Genomic DNA, 19,318 nt, shown 5'->3' with positions numbered 1-19,318 from the left:
TGTTAGAGAGATGATAGTGGCATTCTCTGTATTTCTGAGATAATTTTAGCTTGGAATTTAGCTTAATTAGGGGTTGGTTTCTTTAAATGAAGGCAAAACACTAATGTACATTGTCGCAGAGTTTTACAGAGCTAAATCTTTTAGCAATTTAGTGGATATGTCTAGTTAGGAATTTCTATCATGAACCTGATGATGATGTACTTGAATGTAAAGTTCTGATCAATAGGAGTTTCAATGAGATTCTGATTTTGTTCTTCATATTGTTTCTTTCTTACTGTTTTTTCTGGAAAATTCATACTGTTTCAGCTTTGCTTGTTTTGTTCAGTGGTCATTCCTTCACTGGCCATGGTTATGTTGATTGTTAACTGCTGAGTGTAATTTGCTAATTGAACGTCCATGCAGAACAAGCAAAGTAGAGGCTATACTTGGCATTGGTGAAGTTGATGGGCTAGATTTGGATGGGGAAGGTTTGATGGGTATGTTCAGTTTTTCTTTTTGGGGTTAATGCACAACTGATCCTTGTTTGAAGCTGGGCCAAATGAATTCAAGATTTGGGTCCTCAAAACCCAAAAATCTAACCACATGATTGGCCTGCTATGGAGGCTCCCATACTGTTCATACTTCAGGCTTTGCCAATTTGGAGGTAAAGTATCATCAATTCATCCTCTTCTTCATGTTTTAGGAGCAGTCACCTCCAAAATCTCAAATGCAGTTCTTTTGATCTGCAGGTATAGATGACAAAGATGCAAATTTTATTAGTTTCATTGCTTAAAAATGAAGGCTTTGCATGGGGGAGACCTTATATTTACCCCATGACTTTTTAAGTTTGTTGCATTCATCAAGAGATTTCGTCGAATTGAGTCAAAATCAAAATGATGGGTCTTAATTTGGAATTCTTTTCTGTCTGTTATTTTGGAAAAGCTTCATAGTTTCCATATCTGGACTCAGCTTGGTTGCTGAGAAAGTAAAGCTACAGCTTTGCTTTGGAATTCTATGTAAGGATTAGAAAGCATAAACTTTCAGAAATTTGGAATTCTACCTTGTTGATGTAGAAAACTGTAGTTTGGCATCATTGCTGCTATTTTTTTTTTATTTTTTGAGAAAGGGAGATTTGAACCCTGCTCTTTAGTAGGGGGATCATTGCTGTTATTTGTACAAGAAAGGTGTCATTAAACTTTAGAATTTGCTACAAGAACAAGTTAGCAGATCGTAAAAGTAACCTGACAAGTGACATTTGAAGCATTGAATCTCAGGGAGTCCTGCACCCAATGCCACTCAATCTAGCACTCAAATACCTCGGTTGATAATAACCAGTATAACACAAGTCATTTCTCTCGTTGAAAGCTGCTATCAAAAAGGGGGGGGGGGGGGGGGATTGGTTTTGAATAACATTGCTGATATCAGATTCTGTTGAAAAGAAAAATTCAGCTTAGCCGCAGGTTCCAGTATGCAGTAGAAATTTGGAAAAACACCATGCAAAGACAACAGAATGGGACACAAGATCTAATGTGAATGTCTCCTATTTACAACTTGGTTTTCAAAATTGTAAAATAGAGGGTTTGGAAGCTTAAAAACACGTCTTCCCAAAGATGATCCAGTTAAAGCATCCATTTGGGTGCTGATCACACTAAGTATCCGAGTACCTTCTTTCTCCATTGCTGCTCTTCGTCTAGAAAAGTATTCACGGCTATCCATTTCCATTTCGCTATCCAACCTGCAAGAGTTTCCTGGAGATTTTAACCAGCTGCATTGGATATGCACTCCAGAAATACAAATCAATGCTGATACCAACAATACCTCATAATCAAAGAAGACCAACCAGTATATCCTAAAGAAGTAAGGTGCTCAATGGTAACATTTCGCTGTCTCACAGGCTTCCTTGATAGCAGAATCAAAGGCCATCCTCTGGACTGAAGTTTCCTGTACAATTCCTGAGTATGCAGGTGCTTCAGACAGGTTGCATCACTAGGTTTGCAACAGCCAATTTGGTTGAACCTGAGGCAAAACATGGTTTATCCTGGTAAGTACTAGCAGTAAAATTGGAAGAAAGACATTCAAACGTGACGATTGAGGGGATTTACTGGTGCATTAATTGATTGGTGTACTGAGGATCTGAAGCAAGGATGTCATCTATGTCCATCAACACCACATCCAGACGATCATGTGATGGTGAAACAGTGTTGAGAAAACTTTCAATCATCAACATTGTGAAATTGAAATCTCGTTCGTATTGTCCTCCTTTGATATATTGAATGGCAAAACTCCTGCAGACCGGAGGAACCTCATTTGCTTCCAAGCTGTTGAGCTCCCCATGCAGAGAAAAAATGTTGCAATAATGGTAACTATCACTTGATTTCTCAATCTCCACAACCCCCTTGCACCTACTTTCACAGGACTGCAGCATCACTGCTAATGTGACCAGCAAAGTTACTAGTAGAACCCCAACAGTTGCAAGACCAGCAATGAAGATTGTTGCAGCAAAAGATGTCATGTAGAATCCCGACTCAACCAGATAGCGGCTTCCCATCTCTGTTCCTAAGGAGAACGACAAGGATTAAAATGATTTATGTCACACATTGAAAAAGATCAGCAGTAGCAATCATATAAAGAAACATCCACTGATGGATGCCTCTCAGGACAGGGTGTTCTTTCTAATTTGTGAATCAAACAAACTGTTCAAATCCAAAAACGATAGTAAAATCAAATAAGGGACTGCATACCAGTATCTCCTCTACTTAAGAGACTCTGAGCGGAGAACTGCCGCTCCATTTGATGGCCATAAGCTGACATTATGATTCAATCTAGCCGGATAGCAGGCTGCAAATATCTCCAGATCCAGATCCCTTCCAAATCATAGAAGGGTCAACTGCAACAACAAATAACAACCAACTGATATTAAATCCTCCACCATCAGCTAGATGGTGGCAATCACAGGTAGAATAATCAACACAGAAATCCCAAATAAAGCAAAAAAAACTTACAAGCAGCTTCATCCACCAGGGGATGAGCTACCAGTAGCTCATCTCAACTTCACTGCCCAAGCATTTAGCCACAAAAGGAAAGAGTAGAAACAAAAGAAAAGAAATATCCCTAAAAGTTCCTCATCTTTCATACATAAGAAATCAGAAAAGTAATCACTGACAGAAAACTATCTTGATAATTGGCAACCAACCAAGATCACCTTCTCTCTTTAAGCCATAGCCAAGAGACCGAGGAATCAAGTTAGACATGACAAAACAAACAAACATTCCATTTTTTATTTAATATGTGTTGTAAGTATCAAAAGGGTCCACGAATCTTCAGCTTATCAGATATAATCACAATAGTCCAAATCTTGCAGATAAACTCACTGCTTAAAGAGAGCAGTTTGGTAAAAAGAATAAAGCAACTTCATAACTTAAAACACCATAAGACATAAAACAAAGCAGAATCCAACCAAATCAAACTCTGATGAAATTATTGAATGCAAAAAACTGATGTTTTTCCATTATCATAAACAAGAGAGAGAGAGAGAGAGAGAGAGAGAACCTGAGAGAGGCATTTGAAGAAATGGGAAACCGTGGAAGAGAGCAAAGGATGAGAAAGTGAAGCATTGAATAAACTAGGATTTCGAAAAACTGATCAAGACAAGTTAATAACAACTGTGTCTTTCGTGGGGAAGCTTCCTTCTTTGCACTGAGTTAATGATTGCCGATGGCTTTTTACCAATGAAGATGATGACTTTAACAAGGGATGACATTTTCTCCAGTCTTTTTGGCTAAAAACAAGGGGTAGGATTGACAGCAAAGAGATTATTCCAGTGCTATTTTGCGAAATAAGAAATTAATTTTAGCTGACCATTTATTTATGTATATAAAACGATAATTCTTGGGATCCACCATCTCAATAATGCTAAGCAAATGGGAGCTTTGCATATGGCTCCACCAACAATGTTGGACAAAAGGAAGGTAGATATTTTTAATGTTTTAGAGGTTGTCAAATGTTGCTGTCTTGTCTCGTAGGTGATGTGTAACTGAATTTCTATTGGTACACCTGGTGTAGACGCCATCTTATGTCAGTAACGTTTTTATGCCAAAAATTTATCTGATCTTTATCCATTTTCTAGAATTAAGATGAAGGTGGTCAGTAGTAAATTTCATGGTAAAAAAGTTTTACCACTTGCTGGTAAACATGGTTTTCCTGCAATGTCAGATACTGAACTTGATCAAGAATCTACCAGGTTTTCATTAGAGAGCAATGGGGGAAAAATGCAAAACAGTTATTTTCGATTACAAAATTTCAGCTCAGAGTTCATTCCATCAATGTTCATGATATAAGAATCACTTCAATTAGTACAAACATTTGATCAGTAGGGAACAACAGGAGTAGTTCACTTGAACCCTGTCTGATTTTTTCTTTCAAAAGTATTACACTTCATCACTTTATCTTGAAACCACCCATCTCATGTGGTGCAATGAACAACAAATTGCTGGTTCAACAATTTGCTTCCCAGCTATGTCTTTCAACTACATGTTTCTAAGACTTTGGTTCCGTTTATGACGTTCACGGTTGAATCTACTGTCCTGGCTAATTCAACAGCTGCTCCAACATAGGAATGTGGTGTCAACTTCAAAAGATGGGTCTTAGCTTCTTTGGGTAATTCCAAGCCTTCAATAAATTCCCTTATACTTTCTTTGGTAACCGCCCTTCCCCTAGTTAGCTCCTTCAGCTTCTCATAAGGCTCTGGAACACCATATCTCCGCATGACCTGCACATAAGTTAAAAAGCGAAACAAAAATGAAGTGGATTTTGTAAGAATGAAAAAGAAGTTTGTGAATTTGAGCACTAGCATCCCATCCAAGTGACTAACATATCAACAGGAAAATCCAACCTGCTACTTCTTTGTGCTTAAAAAAAAAGATGAATCAAGATACAAACTGATACATGAAGACCAGAAGATACTTACAGTCTGTATTGGCTCTGCAAGTACCTCCCATGCCTGGTTCAAGTCCTCACTCAACCGAGCTTCATTAACCTGGAATAAAAAGGTAGTTTAAAAGGGATGGTATGCAGCAGAACAGGCATTCAGAATAAAGCACCCAATTCTACAATTTGGAGAAGATTCAGCGGAAGCTGTTGCTTCATACATAATATCAAGATGCTAACCATTTTGAGTTGAAGAAGACACACTATTGTGCCTTACCACCAGTCATTGATGTATCACAGAGTCCAAATTATCACAGATAAACAACCAACATATTGCACTTTATACTAAAGCCCTTCACTACATAAACAGAACTAAAATAACCACCATGCACTTCAAGGACATTGGGACTTCTTTATTATGTTGCATACCTGGAGCTTTGCTATTCCTTGTAATGCACTTTTGTAAGCAAGAAGAGAATGACCTAGTCCTCCCCCCATGTTCCTCAAGACAGTTGAATCTGTCAAATCTCGCTGCAAATACAACACATAACAATATATGTATTATTTGTTAGAATAGACTCCTATAAATAAGCTATGAACTGTACATACATGAAATTGAGCAGCTATCTAAAACTGCATTCTATGGCTTAGTTTATAATTACCCAGTTATGAACTTATGATCTCAAAAATTTGGTACATGGATTTAGATTATTATCATCTGGCCAACTAATGCAGCTATAAATTGATACATGAACTTCACTGAGCAAATCACGAGTACCAACTGCTGGTTTCTGTGCTACACTTTAGGCAGTTGGGCAACAACCTAGGGTGAAGAATATAAAATATAAACTAGAAACTGGATATGTTCTTACCTGCCAACGTGAAATAGGCAACTTCATACTCAGGTAAGATAGATCTTCATTAGCCTTACCAAGATTACCTTCACTGTTCTCAAAATCAATAGGATTTACTTTATGAGGCATTGTTGATGAACCAATTTCACCAGCCTTAGTTATCTGCTCCAAATTTTGAACATGAAAAGATTTTAGGTTTCTTGGCATCTTAATGATAATAATAAATTTTACTTCCTTGTATCCCAATACTAACCTGCTTAAAGTATCCTACAGAGATGTAGCCCCATATATCTCTGTCAAAGTCAATCAATATATTGTTAAACCGAATAATTGCATAATAAAGTTTTGCCATATAATCGTGTGTCTCAATCTGCAAGAAAAAAAAAAAAACCACATATATCCAATCAGAAGAATATACCAACACTTTGACAAGATTGCATAATCACCAATTCTATTCCAGGTGAAGCACATGAACTAATTGCTGACCACATCCATACAAGGCTTCACTAAAAGTCATTCCTTCAACTGTTAGTTCTACTTTTTCTATATAAGAGGAAGGAGGCAGGAAAAATACCTGAGTAACATAGGGGTTAAACTTCAATCCAAGAGAAGTCACAAACTCTTCTGCAATTTGAGGCCAATTAATATTAGGATATGCAACAAGATGTGCGTTGTAATTTCCAACTGCACCAGCAAACTTGCCCATCATCTCAACTTGAGAAATTTCTTGCCTTTCTCTGCTTAGCCTGACAGCAAAAATGGCCATCTCCTTTCCTAAAGTTGTAGGTGAAGCTGGCTGAAAGAAACCAAAAGATTTAAGTGATCAAGTAATAACTGCTACTTCTAGACTAAGTAATAGTAATAAATCATAAGGCAATAAAGGAAACCATAAAGAAATTGAAGTAATCTTGGGATAATATAGTGATCATTTTGACCCTCCAAAATATTATTCCCTGAGTGGCTGATGACACAATAACAGTCAGATGACTACAGATGACTAGTATCAAGAATGAAATTACTCTTCTACCTGGCCATGCGTGCGAGAAAGCATAGGAATGCTTGCATTAGCCTTAGCCATCTCACATATTGCCTCAATCAACTTATCCATGGTTGGAAGCATGACTTTGGTCATTGCTTCTTTCAACATCAACGCATGGGCAAGGTTGTTTATGTCCTCAGATGTGCAAGCAAAATGGAAAAATTCAAGCACCTGAAACCAGAGAGAAAATGTAATTTCATCCTAAAATTCCCAATGAATTAGATCTACTAGCATGAATTTAAGTCAAACAGAAAGGATAGTGAACTAATGAGGTAAATCCCAACCTTAGCAATCTCTGAATGTGATTGGCATTTCTGTTTCAAGAAGTATTCCACTGCTTTTACATCATGGTTAGTTACTCTCTCAATTTGTTTAACTTGCAAGGCATCATCCATGCTAAATCCATCAATCAATCCTTGCAAATAGGACTGAGCTTCTGCACTGAAGCTTGGGACCTCAGTGACTTCAGGAATTTGTGAAAGCTTCAGCAACCATTTAATCTGACAGAGAGTATTTATATTTAATAAGGATCCTTCAAGAAATCACAGAAGAAGAAAGAACATGAAGTTCATCGACTTATATGAAAATTTACATAGATTTTACGTTGATTGGTTTTGGAAATCAGCTTTTACATGTATACATATCATTAACATTTCAACGACTCATTTCTAAGGTTAGCAACATCCAGTCAAATGTTACAGGATATGTGTTATCCTTTGATTCATGACACCAAACTAATCCACACTTCCAATGAAATGATGCGGCTCAGCCTAAGATTTATCACAGTTAAGATTCAATCAAGTCGAGATGCAACTATGCTAAACCACGACTCTGTAATCAATTCAATTTCTAGGATGTATATGAATTAGATTTGCTCCAAAACTGATCAAGTTGTCATAAACAATTCTTTTTAAACAATGCGGAAAAACAGAAGACTGAAAGCCCTTAGGGGCAAGTACGCATATTGAACCAACAATTTGAAACGAAATTACTTTACAAAATGAATATATTAAGAGAATGCTGATTAGAAGATTACCTCAACAAGAACCCTGAAGTAAATGAGCCCATATTCACTCATATATGGAGCCAAGCCCTTCACTTTACCCCAATAACGACCATCCAAAGGTGACAATGCTGTTAAAGTCGACAACTCGACCTCACAAGAATTATCTCCAGACATATTAATAACCTAGAAAACAATAATTTTTATTCTTTATAAAATGAAATCTTGCACCCACAATGAAAGAGGATTCAGCAGAAACAAAAAGTCTCTTGCAGTTCACTTGATAATCATAGATGACAATATTAAAACCAAAAGGAAACATTGGGTAATTGTTAAAACTCAAATTTACCATCTTAAGCATCAAATTTAACTATACCCAGAGTTCCATCATTAAAAAAAAAAAAAAAAAAACAAAATTGCGGCAAAAAGAATCAATTTTGGAAAAGCTAAAGCAAGGATAAATGGGTAAAACCTGTCTGAAACCATGGCTTCTGCATGAAGATATCGTAGAAAGCTGAAATGAAGCATTTGAGAATTGATGGGTTTGTTTAGTATTGTACAAAGCAGAGAGGTTTCTCAAGGATTGAACTTTTCTTGGTTGTAAAGGGCTTAAAAAGGGGGCTTGATTCTTGGTTAAAACCCCAGAAGAAACCCTGGCCTCCATAGGAAAAAAAAAAAAGTGCAGCGCTTTGAACTGTGAGAAATGAGGTCGCAGACAGGGTGGAAATGTAGTGTGCTTGGCGGTAATTTTCTTTTAGGTGTTTTAGGTATAAACCCCAATCTTCAAAAACCCAATTAATTTGGGTGCCCTTTTTTAGGGTTTAAATTTTGCATCAAACCCAATTTAAAATCCAGCCCAAGTAGTAGAAAAAGCGCAAATTTTGGTGTTCTTGGATGTTGAAAAATTGGAAGCCAAAAATCTTAATCCAAATTAACCATTAAATTAAGGTCTAACATCACCCATAATCAAACTTATTTTTCACATAATGTGCTAATTGAATTTCATAAATTAAGATTAAATCGAATTTTATTATCTAATATTCAGATATTAACGTATAATCTTATGCTTGAATATCAAAAATCAAAATTAAGTATATAATATTATGCGATCAATATTGATATTATCTATAATGTCACCTTATATAATGTTTACTTTAAATACTAATTATTCCGTTCTCTTGGATTATTTATGTGATCAAACCTTAAAATTTGAAATTATTTAGTTGATTTAATCTTTAATCTTTAATCTTTAACTTAAAATTTTACTTAATTCTTAATTAATTCATTTTTTTTGTTCTATGATTGATCACCAATTTGTATATATGAAAAATTGAATGGCACATTATTCAATGAATGAAGAAAGGGTGATGTAATATGTGGTTCAACCTTACCTAGTTACACATGTAGAAACAATAGGCAGTTAAAGCAAAGAACAAGCCATGCAGCAGCCTCTCTCTCTCTCTCTCCCCTCTATCTGTCACATCTCTTTCTTCATATGCTAGGACCATAACCACACATTAAATGAGAGATGATAATTGAACCTCAGTACTGCCCCTTTGCCTTTCTCCACTTGATTGTAAAGCCTATCTATTCACCATCTGCCACGTGTCACGACATGGTTAACTACTTGATCCTACTCAAGCATTGCCTTGCTGCAAGCAAATGCTTGTTGCAGAATTATATACTTTCTTCCTTTGAAGTTCTATTTCTGTTATAATAAACACTTTTTCTTCAACTATGGAGACGGGTGTCACGTGCTATGCCCGTGGGATTGTTCTTCCTAGTGTTTCCTCTAAGCATTCCACTGCATTAGTCTCCCCACCATCGATATCTCCTCCCTTCAGCTACAGGGTATGATTGTATTCTTTCAGATATCATGCATACATGCTTGCTTGCATGGTTTCATGTACAAGCTAAGCTTTCCTTTTCTAAATACTAAGAATATTCAAATGAATAATTTGATGTTTCTTAAGATTTCATGCACGAGTTTAGCTTTTAGTGCAAAAGAGATTGACCTGATGTAGGTATCCGAGCTCATCAATCTTCCTAGTCAAGGCCCAGAACTAGAAAAAATCTTGTGATTGTCTTTGTGAATCATTTTGCCTAAGAGTTTTCAATGAAAGATTCTTCTGAAATGTATGACAGAGCCTTAAAACGAGCTCACTGCTCGGGGAATCACTGCGGGTTGTGCCAAGATCATCACTGAAAGTTTCAAAGACAAAGAGCTCTTCCTTTGTGACAAGATGTGAGATTGGTGACAGTCTGGTTAGTTATATTAGACAGCAAACCTTCGCTAGTGTTTGCTTTTTGCTTCTTCAAATCAGTTTATGAGTTGGAGATTAAGTAAATTTCAATGGTTTTATGGTTGTAGGAAGAGTTCCTTACAAAGGCAACCCCAGACAAGGGACTCATTAGATTGATGATGTGCATGGGAGAAGCATTAAGGACAATTGCTTTCAAGGTCAGGACAGCTTCTTGTGGAGGTACAGCTTGCGTGAATTCCTTTGGAGACGAGCAGCTTGCTGTCGATTTGCTTGCCAACAAGCTTCTATTCGAGGTTAGAATCACAAAAACAGAAGCTCCTATTGACAATTGGTAGTTATTTTAGGCAAATAAAACGCTCTATTAATCCATGTCAAAAGATTTCTTACAGGTTTCGTATTCATATTTTTAGGGGTTTATGTCTGTCCAAGTCAGATTATTGGATAAGAACTGGCTTTCCAACACAGATGTGGGAAAAAAGACTATCTAGCAATTTTAATGAAGAGTATAACTTACTTTGAATGCAATAGAATTTATACAACCATTCATGTCCAAGTTCTAGCAATTTGTCTGTGAAGTTTGACAGTATGTCTTTGGGTTATGATTCAATTTGCAGGCATTGACTTACTCACACTTCTGCAAGTACGCTTGCTCGGAAGAAGTTCCTGAGCTTCAAGACATGGGAGGCCCTGCTGAAGGTCTGAATGTCTTTCCAACCTCTTAAAAAGGTCCCATCCATTGGAATTAGTGATTAAGTACAACTGATTGGCTACTCCATAATGTATCACTGCATGAACAGGTGGATTCAGTGTTGCTTTTGATCCACTTGATGGCTCCAGTATTGTGGACACAAATTTCACAGTAGGCACCATCTTTGGGGTGTGGCCTGGAGATAAGTTAACTGGTGTAACAGGAAGAGATCAAGTTGCTGCAGCCATGGGAATTTTCGGTCCTCGGACTACATATGTTCTTGCACTTAAGGACAGCCCTGGCACCCATGAGTTCCTTCTTCTTGATGAAGGTACTTGCAACAATATTAGTATCAAATTTTGCAATCAGAAAACGACTGGTCTCATTTGGTTGTGATAAGCTTCAGTTCAGAAGCAGTACCTAACTTTTTGAATTAGTACTCACTGTAGCCAAGGATTTAGGAATAAGTATTGAGTACCTAAATTCATCTTTCTCACTCTAAAATGATGTTTCCCTGGTGGATTTATCAGGAAAATGGCAACATGTCAAAGACACCACAGAGATTGGTGAGGGAAAAATGTTCTCCCCTGGAAATTTGAGAGCCACATCTGACAACCCTGAATATGACAAGGTTCAACTATATTTAAAATTTTTCCTAACTCTTTTAATGAGGGAATATTATTGCTCTAAAAATTTTATCAACAGCAGCAAATTGACTTTTTTACATTTTGAAAAACAGTTGATCAACTACTATGTGAGGGAGAAATACACATTGCGATACACTGGTGGAATGGTGCCAGATGTCAACCAGGTATGCCGAGCTTCTTCCCATATCTTTGTTCTCCTATTAGTCCATACTGCTGTCAAATTGAAATGATTTTACTACCTTTGTTTATCTACAGATCATTGTAAAAGAAAAGGGTATCTTCACAAATGTGGCATCACCATCTGCCAAGGCCAAGCTGAGGCTGTTATTTGAGGTAGCTCCCTTGGGGTTCTTGATTGAGAAAGCTGGAGGTTACAGCAGTGATGGTCATCGGTCCGTACTAGACAAATTGATCAATAATCTCGATGATAGAACTCAAGTTGCATATGGTTCGAAGAATGAGATTATCCGCTTTGAAGAAACTCTAAACGGATCCTCAAGGCTCAAAGCTGGGGTCCCTGTTGGAGCTGCTGCTTAAGCAACAATGTTTTTACTTTGTTTTATCTTTCAGCCTTTGTTTTCCTTTGTCTATCAAACCTTAAGCTATTCCATATAGAAGAAGTCGTCAAAATAGAATTATATAAGGCTGAGCTCTCCATTCAGCATATTTTTCCCCGATAGGAATTTGCTTCTTTATCTGTAATGGGACTTGAAGCAGAAGTGCTCATAAAGTTATCCCAAGGGCCAATGCACCTCATTCTTCTATGAACTTGTTTCCAAGTTATATTCACCTAACTTAAGACTTTTGGGTGTCCAACAGGTTGAATATTTGAAAAGCAATTCCAATGATTTTCTTTCCAAATTTCAATCATTTTTATGCTGGAAGAAGAACACCTTTTGATGCTACATGAAGCAACATCTTCCTATAATGGGAAGGAGTTAGATTTCCCACTTCCCTTAATTAGAATTGTTTTAAAACATAAGAAACATCTAAATCATTTCTAAACAATCAATTAATCATATATACTTTATCCTTGGATGTCATGGAATAATCTCTGCTTAATACAATAATTATCAGATTAAACTATTCCGGACGATATAGTCCAAAAATGAATATAGTGACTGACAAGGTCTCTTTCTTCATTCCACAGGTATTCAACTTCTTAAGAATTCATCATGGTCTGTTCGATCTTCCTAGAAACAAAGTTTGTTTAACTATTGAAAGGAAGTAAAGAACAAAGTAACACCTGTAATTATGATTAAAATATAGTAAATTCCTAAGAAGTTAAGCCTTGGATTCAACCCCCTATGCATGCTCTTATTGGCATGTTCAAAGGATCATGCCAAAGCGTAACACTTTTTTCTAAGATTCCTTCACAATAAACTGTGGACATTGTCTTGGGAACTTTCAGTTTGCTGGAATCAGCTGCAGATGAGCATTAGAGTTGCAGACTGTTACATTACTACATTTATGTCGATACCAAGAGTAAATCATAAGGGCACCTTCAGCTTTTAATAGATCTACCAAACACCAATAACTATGGTATGCATTCTGCATTTTACATTCAATTATCCTTGTAGTTTTAGGTAGTTTTTCCCCCTTTGATTTATATGAAACACTAGTCTCTTGATATTTATTGATGATTTTAGTTTCATGCTACATGCCAAAATTTGTAGGTCTACACCAACCACATTTGTTATAGAGTTTAAATTCCAACTGGTAATTGGAAGATATTGAATGTATTCTTTTTTTTTTAAGTTTGAATCTTCTTGCAGGCTGGTGAAACAGGACAGAGGAAATGGCACGGATCAGTCAGTGGAATAGTTGATTCACCCCTTGACAAAGTCTGGACCATTGTTTCTCAAACAAAAAGACTATCAGAATGGATGCCAATGGTTGAGAGATGCACTGACTTAGCAGGAGATGAAGGCATTCCTGGCTATGTACGGCTAGTATCCGGCTTCATGTTCCCCCAACAAGATGGAGAAAGGTCATGGATCAAAGAGAGGCTGGCTGCAATGGACCCAACATCACACAGTTACGTATACAAAATGGAAGCAAGCAACGTGGGCTTAGATGGATCTGTAAATTCCTTAAAATTCATAGATTATGGAGATGACTCGACGCTGGTTAACTGGTCATTTGAGATAGACCCCTTAGAAGGTGCATTGGAGGACAACATCATAGATTATCTAGGATTTCTATACAAATCTTGCATTAACACGATCCAGGGTGCCATTGTGGCTGCATCCAAGAAAGTTTGAGTAACTTGTTCATGTGTTGCAATTCTCTCAAATTGGTCAATTGCAGCCTCTTTGTTACCTTCTTCAAGAATTCCTTTGGGGGGATGCAAAATTAACTTCCATGAAGTGTATTGTACTCATCTTGATAAGACCATTTTATAATACAGAATTTAATTAGCCTGCTATAGGAAAACATTAGTTCTAGACGCTGAATTGACCATGTTCCTAGGAGAACAGAACAGTTCCTTAATTGCTTTTTGTGTTTTTTTGTCAGACACACACCTCCGACATGCAATCTTGGGAACTTTACAGGTTTAGGGGTCTGATCTATTAGGTCAAACAAAATGCTCAAAACATTGAAGTAGGAACCATTCAACCAAAGGTCTCTTAAACTAATAATAAAATGAAAGCTATATACCAACTTATCAAATTCACTTCCCTTTCCTTACATGACGTTCTTTTAGGATCTGAACCATGCAATACTGACCACATCCGGCTTTCACTGGAACTTTATGTTCAGCTGAAAAAGTATCCAGACTGAGTTCTGTGGCTACGAGGCTCAATCAGCTGATATGTCTGATGTTTCTGCAGTAAAATACTGAGCTAGGTGAGCTTCAACCACTAGTGGACATATGTACTCATATAAACTTCAGTAACAATCCTGGTTTTTCCATATCTAAAATGGTTGTTCATAATTGTCAACTTTGTTAGGATGTCATTTGCAGATATTCCTTCAGAATTATAAAAAAATTGGAAAGAAAATGCATGACTCATCTGCTCAGAAATGGAAATAAGACTCATTAAATAAGCTTTTTTGGGGTTAGGGTGGCAGCAGCAATGCTCAAAAGTCACCTGCCTAGCACAATTTTTTACTAATCAAAACTATGTTCATTTGGTTGTCTTTGAGGCCAAGTATCCCAACCAGAAATTCACCACCTTTAAAACTAGCAGCATGCTCATTTGTTAGTGAGAAAAATGTGGGGTTTGAACCACAAAAAAGAAGTGGAAGCCCCCAAGGTGAAAAAGATGTGAGATTTGAAATGAATTTCCACGAAAGTTGAGCTGTTACTGTAAAATGCAAACACCCATCTAATTAAATTCCTCAAAGCTTCTGGACAGCTGACCAGGGCCATTGATCCATATCCTTGAAAACAACTTCTCAACTATAAAATATCTCTTATTCCTCAACATCAACACATTTATACAGTGACCATTACCCACCACCATAGTTTTGCAATCTCTTCTCTTTGTGCATGTATTTATACTCTTCTGGAAGGCCGGCTGCTGTTATAAATCTACCAATGATAGACTAAGAAGCTTCAGCTGCACAAACTCTAGAATCATCACTCACCCTGCAAACAGTTCAATTCCATGCAATAAAAATTAAGCAAACTCTAGAGAACTAACTATTTATATATGTGTAAGCTTACATAAAACTTGACACGTGATATGTTCGTGACACGAAGATATATTTAACCTTTTAAACATAAAGAAAACCTTATATAACGAATTTTAATTCAGACCCGAATTCGGACAAACATAGGGTAGAACTTAGAATTTAAAATCATGGAGTCTTTGCCATTAAAAAAATTGGAATGGTATGCTTGTAGTCCATTGATGGCATGTTGTCGAAAAGCTACATGAAACTAAAATATTTGTAATGAAAAAAGGAAGAGTTTTTTGAAACAGGATACTTTGTAAGAGATAGAGAAAGATGTGCAGATGGGAAGTAAGTTTCAACTCACACGAAGTGTCAGTCAGTTGAAAATGGCAACTGAGAGGGAAGGCGGAGGGGGGGGTGTTATTAGCTTACTTCCAAAACGTACGGTGACTTACTACTTTGTGTAACATCCAAGAAAACTTTGAGAAAATGCCGGTCTGCCTGGCATCTCTTCATTTCACCTAACCAGGTAAAATGACATTGCATCAAAGATTTTGTTCCTTTATATACGAAGTTACAAAGGTAGTGTGTCAGACCAACTGGTTCTTCCTCAATATAGCTGGGAAAGAAATCTTGAAGAGACAGAGTTGGGAGACAAATTAGGGGTGACTGAGAGAACATTGCAAGGATGGTGTCCTGGGTTCAGACATTGCTGTTTATGTCTGCTCTATTTCCGGTCTTGGTAGAGTGTAAGATTCGGCATTACAACTTCACTGTAAGTATACTTCCTTTTGGCAATCTGTTGCAGTTGTTCATGTCACCCTTAACATAAAGGACGCATGGCAGCAAGAACAGTAATCATTTCATGCAGTCATGATCTTTTTTGGGTTTTCTTTAAACTGGCCAAAAGGGATTGCAAGACTAGAAATTTCAATCCTGAGCTCTTAAAACTGATTGTACTTTGTTCCCCTGGTTCTGTTTAGTAAGTTTCTTCCCTTTTTGCTTTATCTTTTTAAAAGGTATATATTAAGATTGATCATTGACTACCAGAAAAAGGCAAAATTCTTGCTTCTTTTAATTAGCATTTGTTTTAAACTTTTGGGGTTTAAAAAAAGGGGCAAAAAGTTGTTACCAAGGGGCAACCAAACAGAACCAGGAGGAAATTTTTCATGTTTCTCAATAAAGCCAAGTTATCTCTTCTCATGCACATTACTTAATGAATTTGACTTTTCTTCTCATCCTGCTTGTACCTACCTCATTGGAACTCTTCAAGAGTTGCCACGAAAATGACTGAGCATCTTTAAACTTTATACTATTGTCTTTGCACATGGTTGTTTTTGCAAAAAAAATATGTAAAGTCCAGACATGTAACTGTAAAATGGAGGAATTTTATACTCATTCTGCTGGAAAAAGCATTTCAGGTGGTCTTGAAAAACACAACAAGGCTTTGTGCCACCAAGCCTATTGTGACTGTCAATGGGCAGTTTCCAGGGCCAACTCTTTATGCAAGAGAGGGCGATAATGTACTCGCAAGGGTTACCAATCATGTCCAACACAATGTTACGATCCACTGGTGAGCAAAGTTTATCAGAAAGATTTCTTACAGCTTAATGAGTCATAACTAACTTAACTAAAATCTACAAATTGTAGCCTGACGACTTTTTTCTTTCTTTTTCCTGCTATTGCAGGCATGGGGTCAGGCAACTTCGAACAGGTTGGTCTGATGGACCAGCATATATCACACAGTGTCCAATTCAGCCTGGTCAGAACTTCCTGTACAACTTCACCGTCACAGGCCAAAGAGGGACACTCCTTTGGCATGCACATATTTCCTGGCTGAGGTCAACCATGCATGGTGCTATTGTTATCTTGCCTAAGAAGGGTGTCCCTTATCCATTTCCCAAGCCTTATAAAGAAAAAGTAATCATTTTAGGTGAGCTTCTGGTAGCTTGAAGCTTGTCTTTGCCTGCATCAAAAATTATAATGAGACTAATATGTTAGTTAAGTGGAATCTTTTTCTTTGAATTTTAGGGGAATGGTGGAAAGCAGATACTGAAGCTGTGGTCAACCAGGCAATGCAAACTGGTTTGGCTCCAAATGTGTCAGATGCACACACAATTAATGGCCATGCCGGACCACTTGCTAACTGTTCTTCTGAAGGTAATAGTTGCAATTGAAAGGGCAAAAAATTTCAGAGAAAATCACTTTTTAAAATAAAAAAAATGCTTAGACTAGAGCTAAATACATCAGAACAATCTTATGTAACTGATCAGTCTCCTTTCCCCTTCCGAGCTCTTTTTCTTTTTCCTGCCCCGGTTTGGTTAACAAAGTTCTATCATTCTGCAAATGCAGGTGCATATACTTTACATGTTGAAACTGGCAAGACCTATTTGCTACGAGTTGTTAATGCAGCTGTGAATGAAGAGCTCTTCTTCAAAATTGCTGGCCATAATCTGACTGTTGTCGAAGTAGATGCAGTTTACACTAAGCCCTACAAAACTGACACATTATTTCTTGGTCCAGGACAAACCACAACCTCCCTTCTTACAGCAGATCAGGGTATTGGCAAGTATTTAATAGCTGTATCTCCATTCATGGACACCATTGTTGCAGTTGACAACTTGACTGCAGTGGGATTCTTACGCTACAACCACACCCTTGCCTTTACTCCAACTACCTTGACCAGCATTCCTCCTGTGAATGCAACATCAGTGACAGAAGTTTTTTCTAAATCTCTTCGAAGCCTTAATTCAAAAGAATACCCTGCCAATGTCCCATTAACCATTGATCATTCGCTATTTTTCACCATTGGGATTGGGATTAACCCTTGTGCTACATGCGTTAATGGTTCCCGGGCAGTAGCAGCTATTAATAATGTCACTTTTGACATGCCAACCACAGCTCTCCTTCAAGCACATTACTATGGCATAAGTGGGGTTTTCACAGATGATTTTCCAGCAAAGCCACTGATACCCTTCAATTATACTGGTACTCCACCATCCAGTTTGCAAACAATGAATGGCACCAGGGTATACAGGCTGGCGTATAATTCAACAGTTCAACTAATAATTCAAGGAAACTCTATAATAGCACCAGAGAGCCATCCAACCCATCTGCATGGATTCAACTTCTTTGCAGTTGGAAGAGGGGTAGGAAATTTTGATCCAGAGAAGGATCCACTGAAATTCAATCTAGTTGATCCTGTCGAAAGGAACACAATAAGCGTACCAACAGCAGGATGGACCGCAATCAGATTCAGGGCTGACAACCCGGGTACATGAAAACAATCTTTTCCCAAAACGCTTTCACATTTTTAATTTTGAAGTTCTAAAAAGATTGAATCAGTATAGAACTTAATGGTTTGTTCTTATCAATCTTTTTCCTGGTAAGGAGCTTGCAACTTCCATATATTTGTCTTTTGCAGCAAAATCTAACACTTTCTTTGTCTCTTTTCTTTAAAATGAAGCTGCTTCTATTTTTGCTTCCATAGCAAGCAAGGTCTTCATAAACTGTCTATTCAGCTTGCTTTGACAACCAGCAAGCAAAACATTTCTTACAAAAACAAAAGTGTTCTAACGTTACAACTTGGTCTTTTTCAGGTGTCTGGTTTTTCCATTGCCATTTGGAAGTTCACACAACATGGGGACTGAAGATGGCATTCCTGGTGGAAAATGGCAAAGGCCCGAACGAGTCACTGATACCACCTCCTAGTGACCTTCCACAGTGCTAGACCAATGTCCAGAGGGAGACGGCTTTGAGATTCAAAGTCTGAGGCTAGAGACAGGAGATGAGAGGCCACTAGGAATGTGCAAAATTTGTGATTGAAAACGGTGAGCAAAGACTTGACAGAGCTAATAAAACAGCAAAGGAATCAAGGGTTGTTGTTTTCTTTTACTTGGAATTAATTTAAAGTTTCATAATCTGAAAACCATGTAATCTCGTATCTTCAATCTTCTGTTCTTGGTGTAATGAGGGTCATGATATATACTTTGAGTGCATGTAAAGGAAAAGGAAGTATGTAGCTATAAGAGTTTATGGTGAAATTGAAGCTTGGAAAGCTTTTTATTTCTGAAATTTTCTTTCTTTTTTACTTGTTTTGCAAGAATAGTTAAATTTTCTCAGCATTTTTCATCCAAAATTACATATATTTTGAGAAAAAAGAAAATTAGAATGCGCTAAGCAATGGTCGAACCCTACGATTTTATGTTAAGAAATATTTGATATTTAAAATTTATTAACAGAAAAAATTTGTCTTTGAGCAATTTTTCAATTAAAAGTTTACATGAAATTACAT

At 37.2% G+C, this 19,318-nt stretch overlaps 5 protein-coding genes across 9 annotated transcripts; 3 read left to right on the top strand and 2 right to left on the bottom strand.

Annotated features, from left to right (window-relative positions):
* Nucleotides 1-1,233: 1,233 nt before the first annotated feature.
* On the bottom strand, nt 1,234-3,771 carry LOC18585951 (HAD superfamily, subfamily IIIB acid phosphatase). 5 transcript variants are annotated; one of them, XM_088802770.1, is made up of 6 exons: nt 3,529-3,750; nt 2,982-3,033; nt 2,721-2,866; nt 2,082-2,535; nt 1,798-1,995; nt 1,380-1,714 (listed from the first exon to the last, which is right to left on the bottom strand). In XM_088802770.1, exons 3-6 carry the CDS (start codon nt 2,788-2,790, stop codon nt 1,504-1,506), a joined length of 933 nt encoding a protein of 310 aa, XP_088658896.1. In that variant the 5' UTR covers nt 2,791-2,866; nt 2,982-3,033; nt 3,529-3,750; the 3' UTR covers nt 1,380-1,503. The 5 variants fall into 5 exon arrangements, with proteins under 5 accessions (XP_017985148.2, XP_088658896.1, XP_017985147.2 ...); XM_018129659.2 differs by lacking the exon at nt 2,982-3,033 and having other exon boundaries at nt 1,234-1,714; nt 1,820-1,995; nt 3,529-3,771; XM_018129658.2 differs by lacking the exon at nt 2,982-3,033 and having other exon boundaries at nt 2,082-2,529; nt 3,529-3,755.
* Nucleotides 3,772-4,248: 477 nt separating this feature from the next.
* On the bottom strand, nt 4,249-8,577 carry LOC18585950 (uncharacterized). The gene is made up of 10 exons (XM_007009035.3): nt 8,274-8,577; nt 7,835-7,987; nt 7,083-7,298; nt 6,787-6,969; nt 6,334-6,555; nt 6,013-6,129; nt 5,778-5,921; nt 5,335-5,436; nt 4,946-5,014; nt 4,249-4,747 (listed from the first exon to the last, which is right to left on the bottom strand). Exons 1-10 carry the CDS (start codon nt 8,463-8,465, stop codon nt 4,502-4,504), a joined length of 1,644 nt encoding a protein of 547 aa, XP_007009097.1. The 5' UTR covers nt 8,466-8,577; the 3' UTR covers nt 4,249-4,501.
* An 880-nt stretch (nt 8,578-9,457) lies between these two features.
* On the top strand, nt 9,458-12,168 carry SBPASE (sedoheptulose-bisphosphatase). Its single transcript, XM_007009034.3, has 8 exons — nt 9,458-9,652; nt 9,947-10,066; nt 10,173-10,358; nt 10,680-10,761; nt 10,863-11,084; nt 11,284-11,384; nt 11,493-11,564; nt 11,656-12,168. The coding sequence occupies exons 1-8, from the start codon at nt 9,539-9,541 to the stop codon at nt 11,935-11,937; spliced, it is 1,179 nt and encodes a 392-aa protein (XP_007009096.3). The 5' UTR covers nt 9,458-9,538; the 3' UTR covers nt 11,938-12,168.
* A 340-nt stretch (nt 12,169-12,508) lies between these two features.
* Nucleotides 12,509-13,749, top strand: LOC18585948 (lachrymatory-factor synthase-like). The gene is made up of 2 exons (XM_007009033.3): nt 12,509-12,550; nt 13,176-13,749. The coding sequence occupies exons 1-2, from the start codon at nt 12,509-12,511 to the stop codon at nt 13,662-13,664; spliced, it is 531 nt and encodes a 176-aa protein (XP_007009095.1). The 3' UTR covers nt 13,665-13,749.
* A 1,859-nt stretch (nt 13,750-15,608) lies between these two features.
* LOC18585947 (laccase-22-like) lies at nt 15,609-19,098 on the top strand. The gene is made up of 6 exons (XM_018129660.2): nt 15,609-15,799; nt 16,446-16,597; nt 16,713-16,957; nt 17,056-17,184; nt 17,377-18,297; nt 18,624-19,098. The coding sequence occupies exons 1-6, from the start codon at nt 15,713-15,715 to the stop codon at nt 18,752-18,754; spliced, it is 1,665 nt and encodes a 554-aa protein (XP_017985149.2). The 5' UTR covers nt 15,609-15,712; the 3' UTR covers nt 18,755-19,098.
* The last annotated feature ends 220 nt before the right edge of the window (nt 19,099-19,318 follow it).

This window comes from Theobroma cacao, chromosome 10 (assembly GCF_053813885.1).
Source record: "Theobroma cacao isolate CCN51 chromosome 10, ASM5381388v1, whole genome shotgun sequence".
NCBI classification, from domain to species: domain Eukaryota; kingdom Viridiplantae; phylum Streptophyta; class Magnoliopsida; order Malvales; family Malvaceae; genus Theobroma; species Theobroma cacao.
Note: the sequence above shows the minus strand (reverse complement) of the source record. Positions and strands in the feature narration are given on the sequence as shown.

Bases quoted from the DNA above. Each gene is read 5' to 3' on its own strand.
- LOC18585951 (XM_088802770.1), bottom strand. From the start codon at position 2,790: ATGTCAGCTTATGGCCATCAAATGGAGCGGCAGTTCTCCGCTCAGAGT. The intron at 2,536-2,720 runs GTATGCAGTCCC...CGTTCTCCTTAG, and splicing joins CTTAAGTAGAGGAGATACTG to GAACAGAGATGGGAAGCCGC. The intron at 1,715-1,797 runs GTATTGTTGGTA...AAACTCTTGCAG, and splicing joins TGGTCTTCTTTGATTATGAG to GTTGGATAGCGAAATGGAAA.
- LOC18585950 (XM_007009035.3), bottom strand. From the start codon at position 8,465: ATGGAGGCCAGGGTTTCTTCTGGGGTTTTAACCAAGAATCAAGCCCCC. The intron at 7,988-8,273 runs GTTTTACCCATT...ATTGTTTTCTAG, and splicing joins GAAGCCATGGTTTCAGACAG to GTTATTAATATGTCTGGAGA. The intron at 5,437-5,777 runs GTAAGAACATAT...TTGTATTTGCAG, and splicing joins TGCCTATTTCACGTTGGCAG to CGAGATTTGACAGATTCAAC.
- SBPASE (XM_007009034.3), top strand. From the start codon at position 9,539: ATGGAGACGGGTGTCACGTGCTATGCCCGTGGGATTGTTCTTCCTAGT. The intron at 11,385-11,492 runs GTTCAACTATAT...TTTGAAAAACAG, and splicing joins ACAACCCTGAATATGACAAG to TTGATCAACTACTATGTGAG. The intron at 11,565-11,655 runs GTATGCCGAGCT...GTTTATCTACAG, and splicing joins TGGTGCCAGATGTCAACCAG to ATCATTGTAAAAGAAAAGGG.
- LOC18585948 (XM_007009033.3), top strand. From the start codon at position 12,509: ATGAATATAGTGACTGACAAGGTCTCTTTCTTCATTCCACAG. The intron at 12,551-13,175 runs GTATTCAACTTC...ATCTTCTTGCAG, and splicing joins TCTCTTTCTTCATTCCACAG to GCTGGTGAAACAGGACAGAG.
- LOC18585947 (XM_018129660.2), top strand. From the start codon at position 15,713: ATGGTGTCCTGGGTTCAGACATTGCTGTTTATGTCTGCTCTATTTCCG. The intron at 16,958-17,055 runs GTGAGCTTCTGG...TTTGAATTTTAG, and splicing joins AGAAAAAGTAATCATTTTAG to GGGAATGGTGGAAAGCAGAT. The intron at 17,185-17,376 runs GTAATAGTTGCA...CTGCAAATGCAG, and splicing joins TGCTAACTGTTCTTCTGAAG to GTGCATATACTTTACATGTT.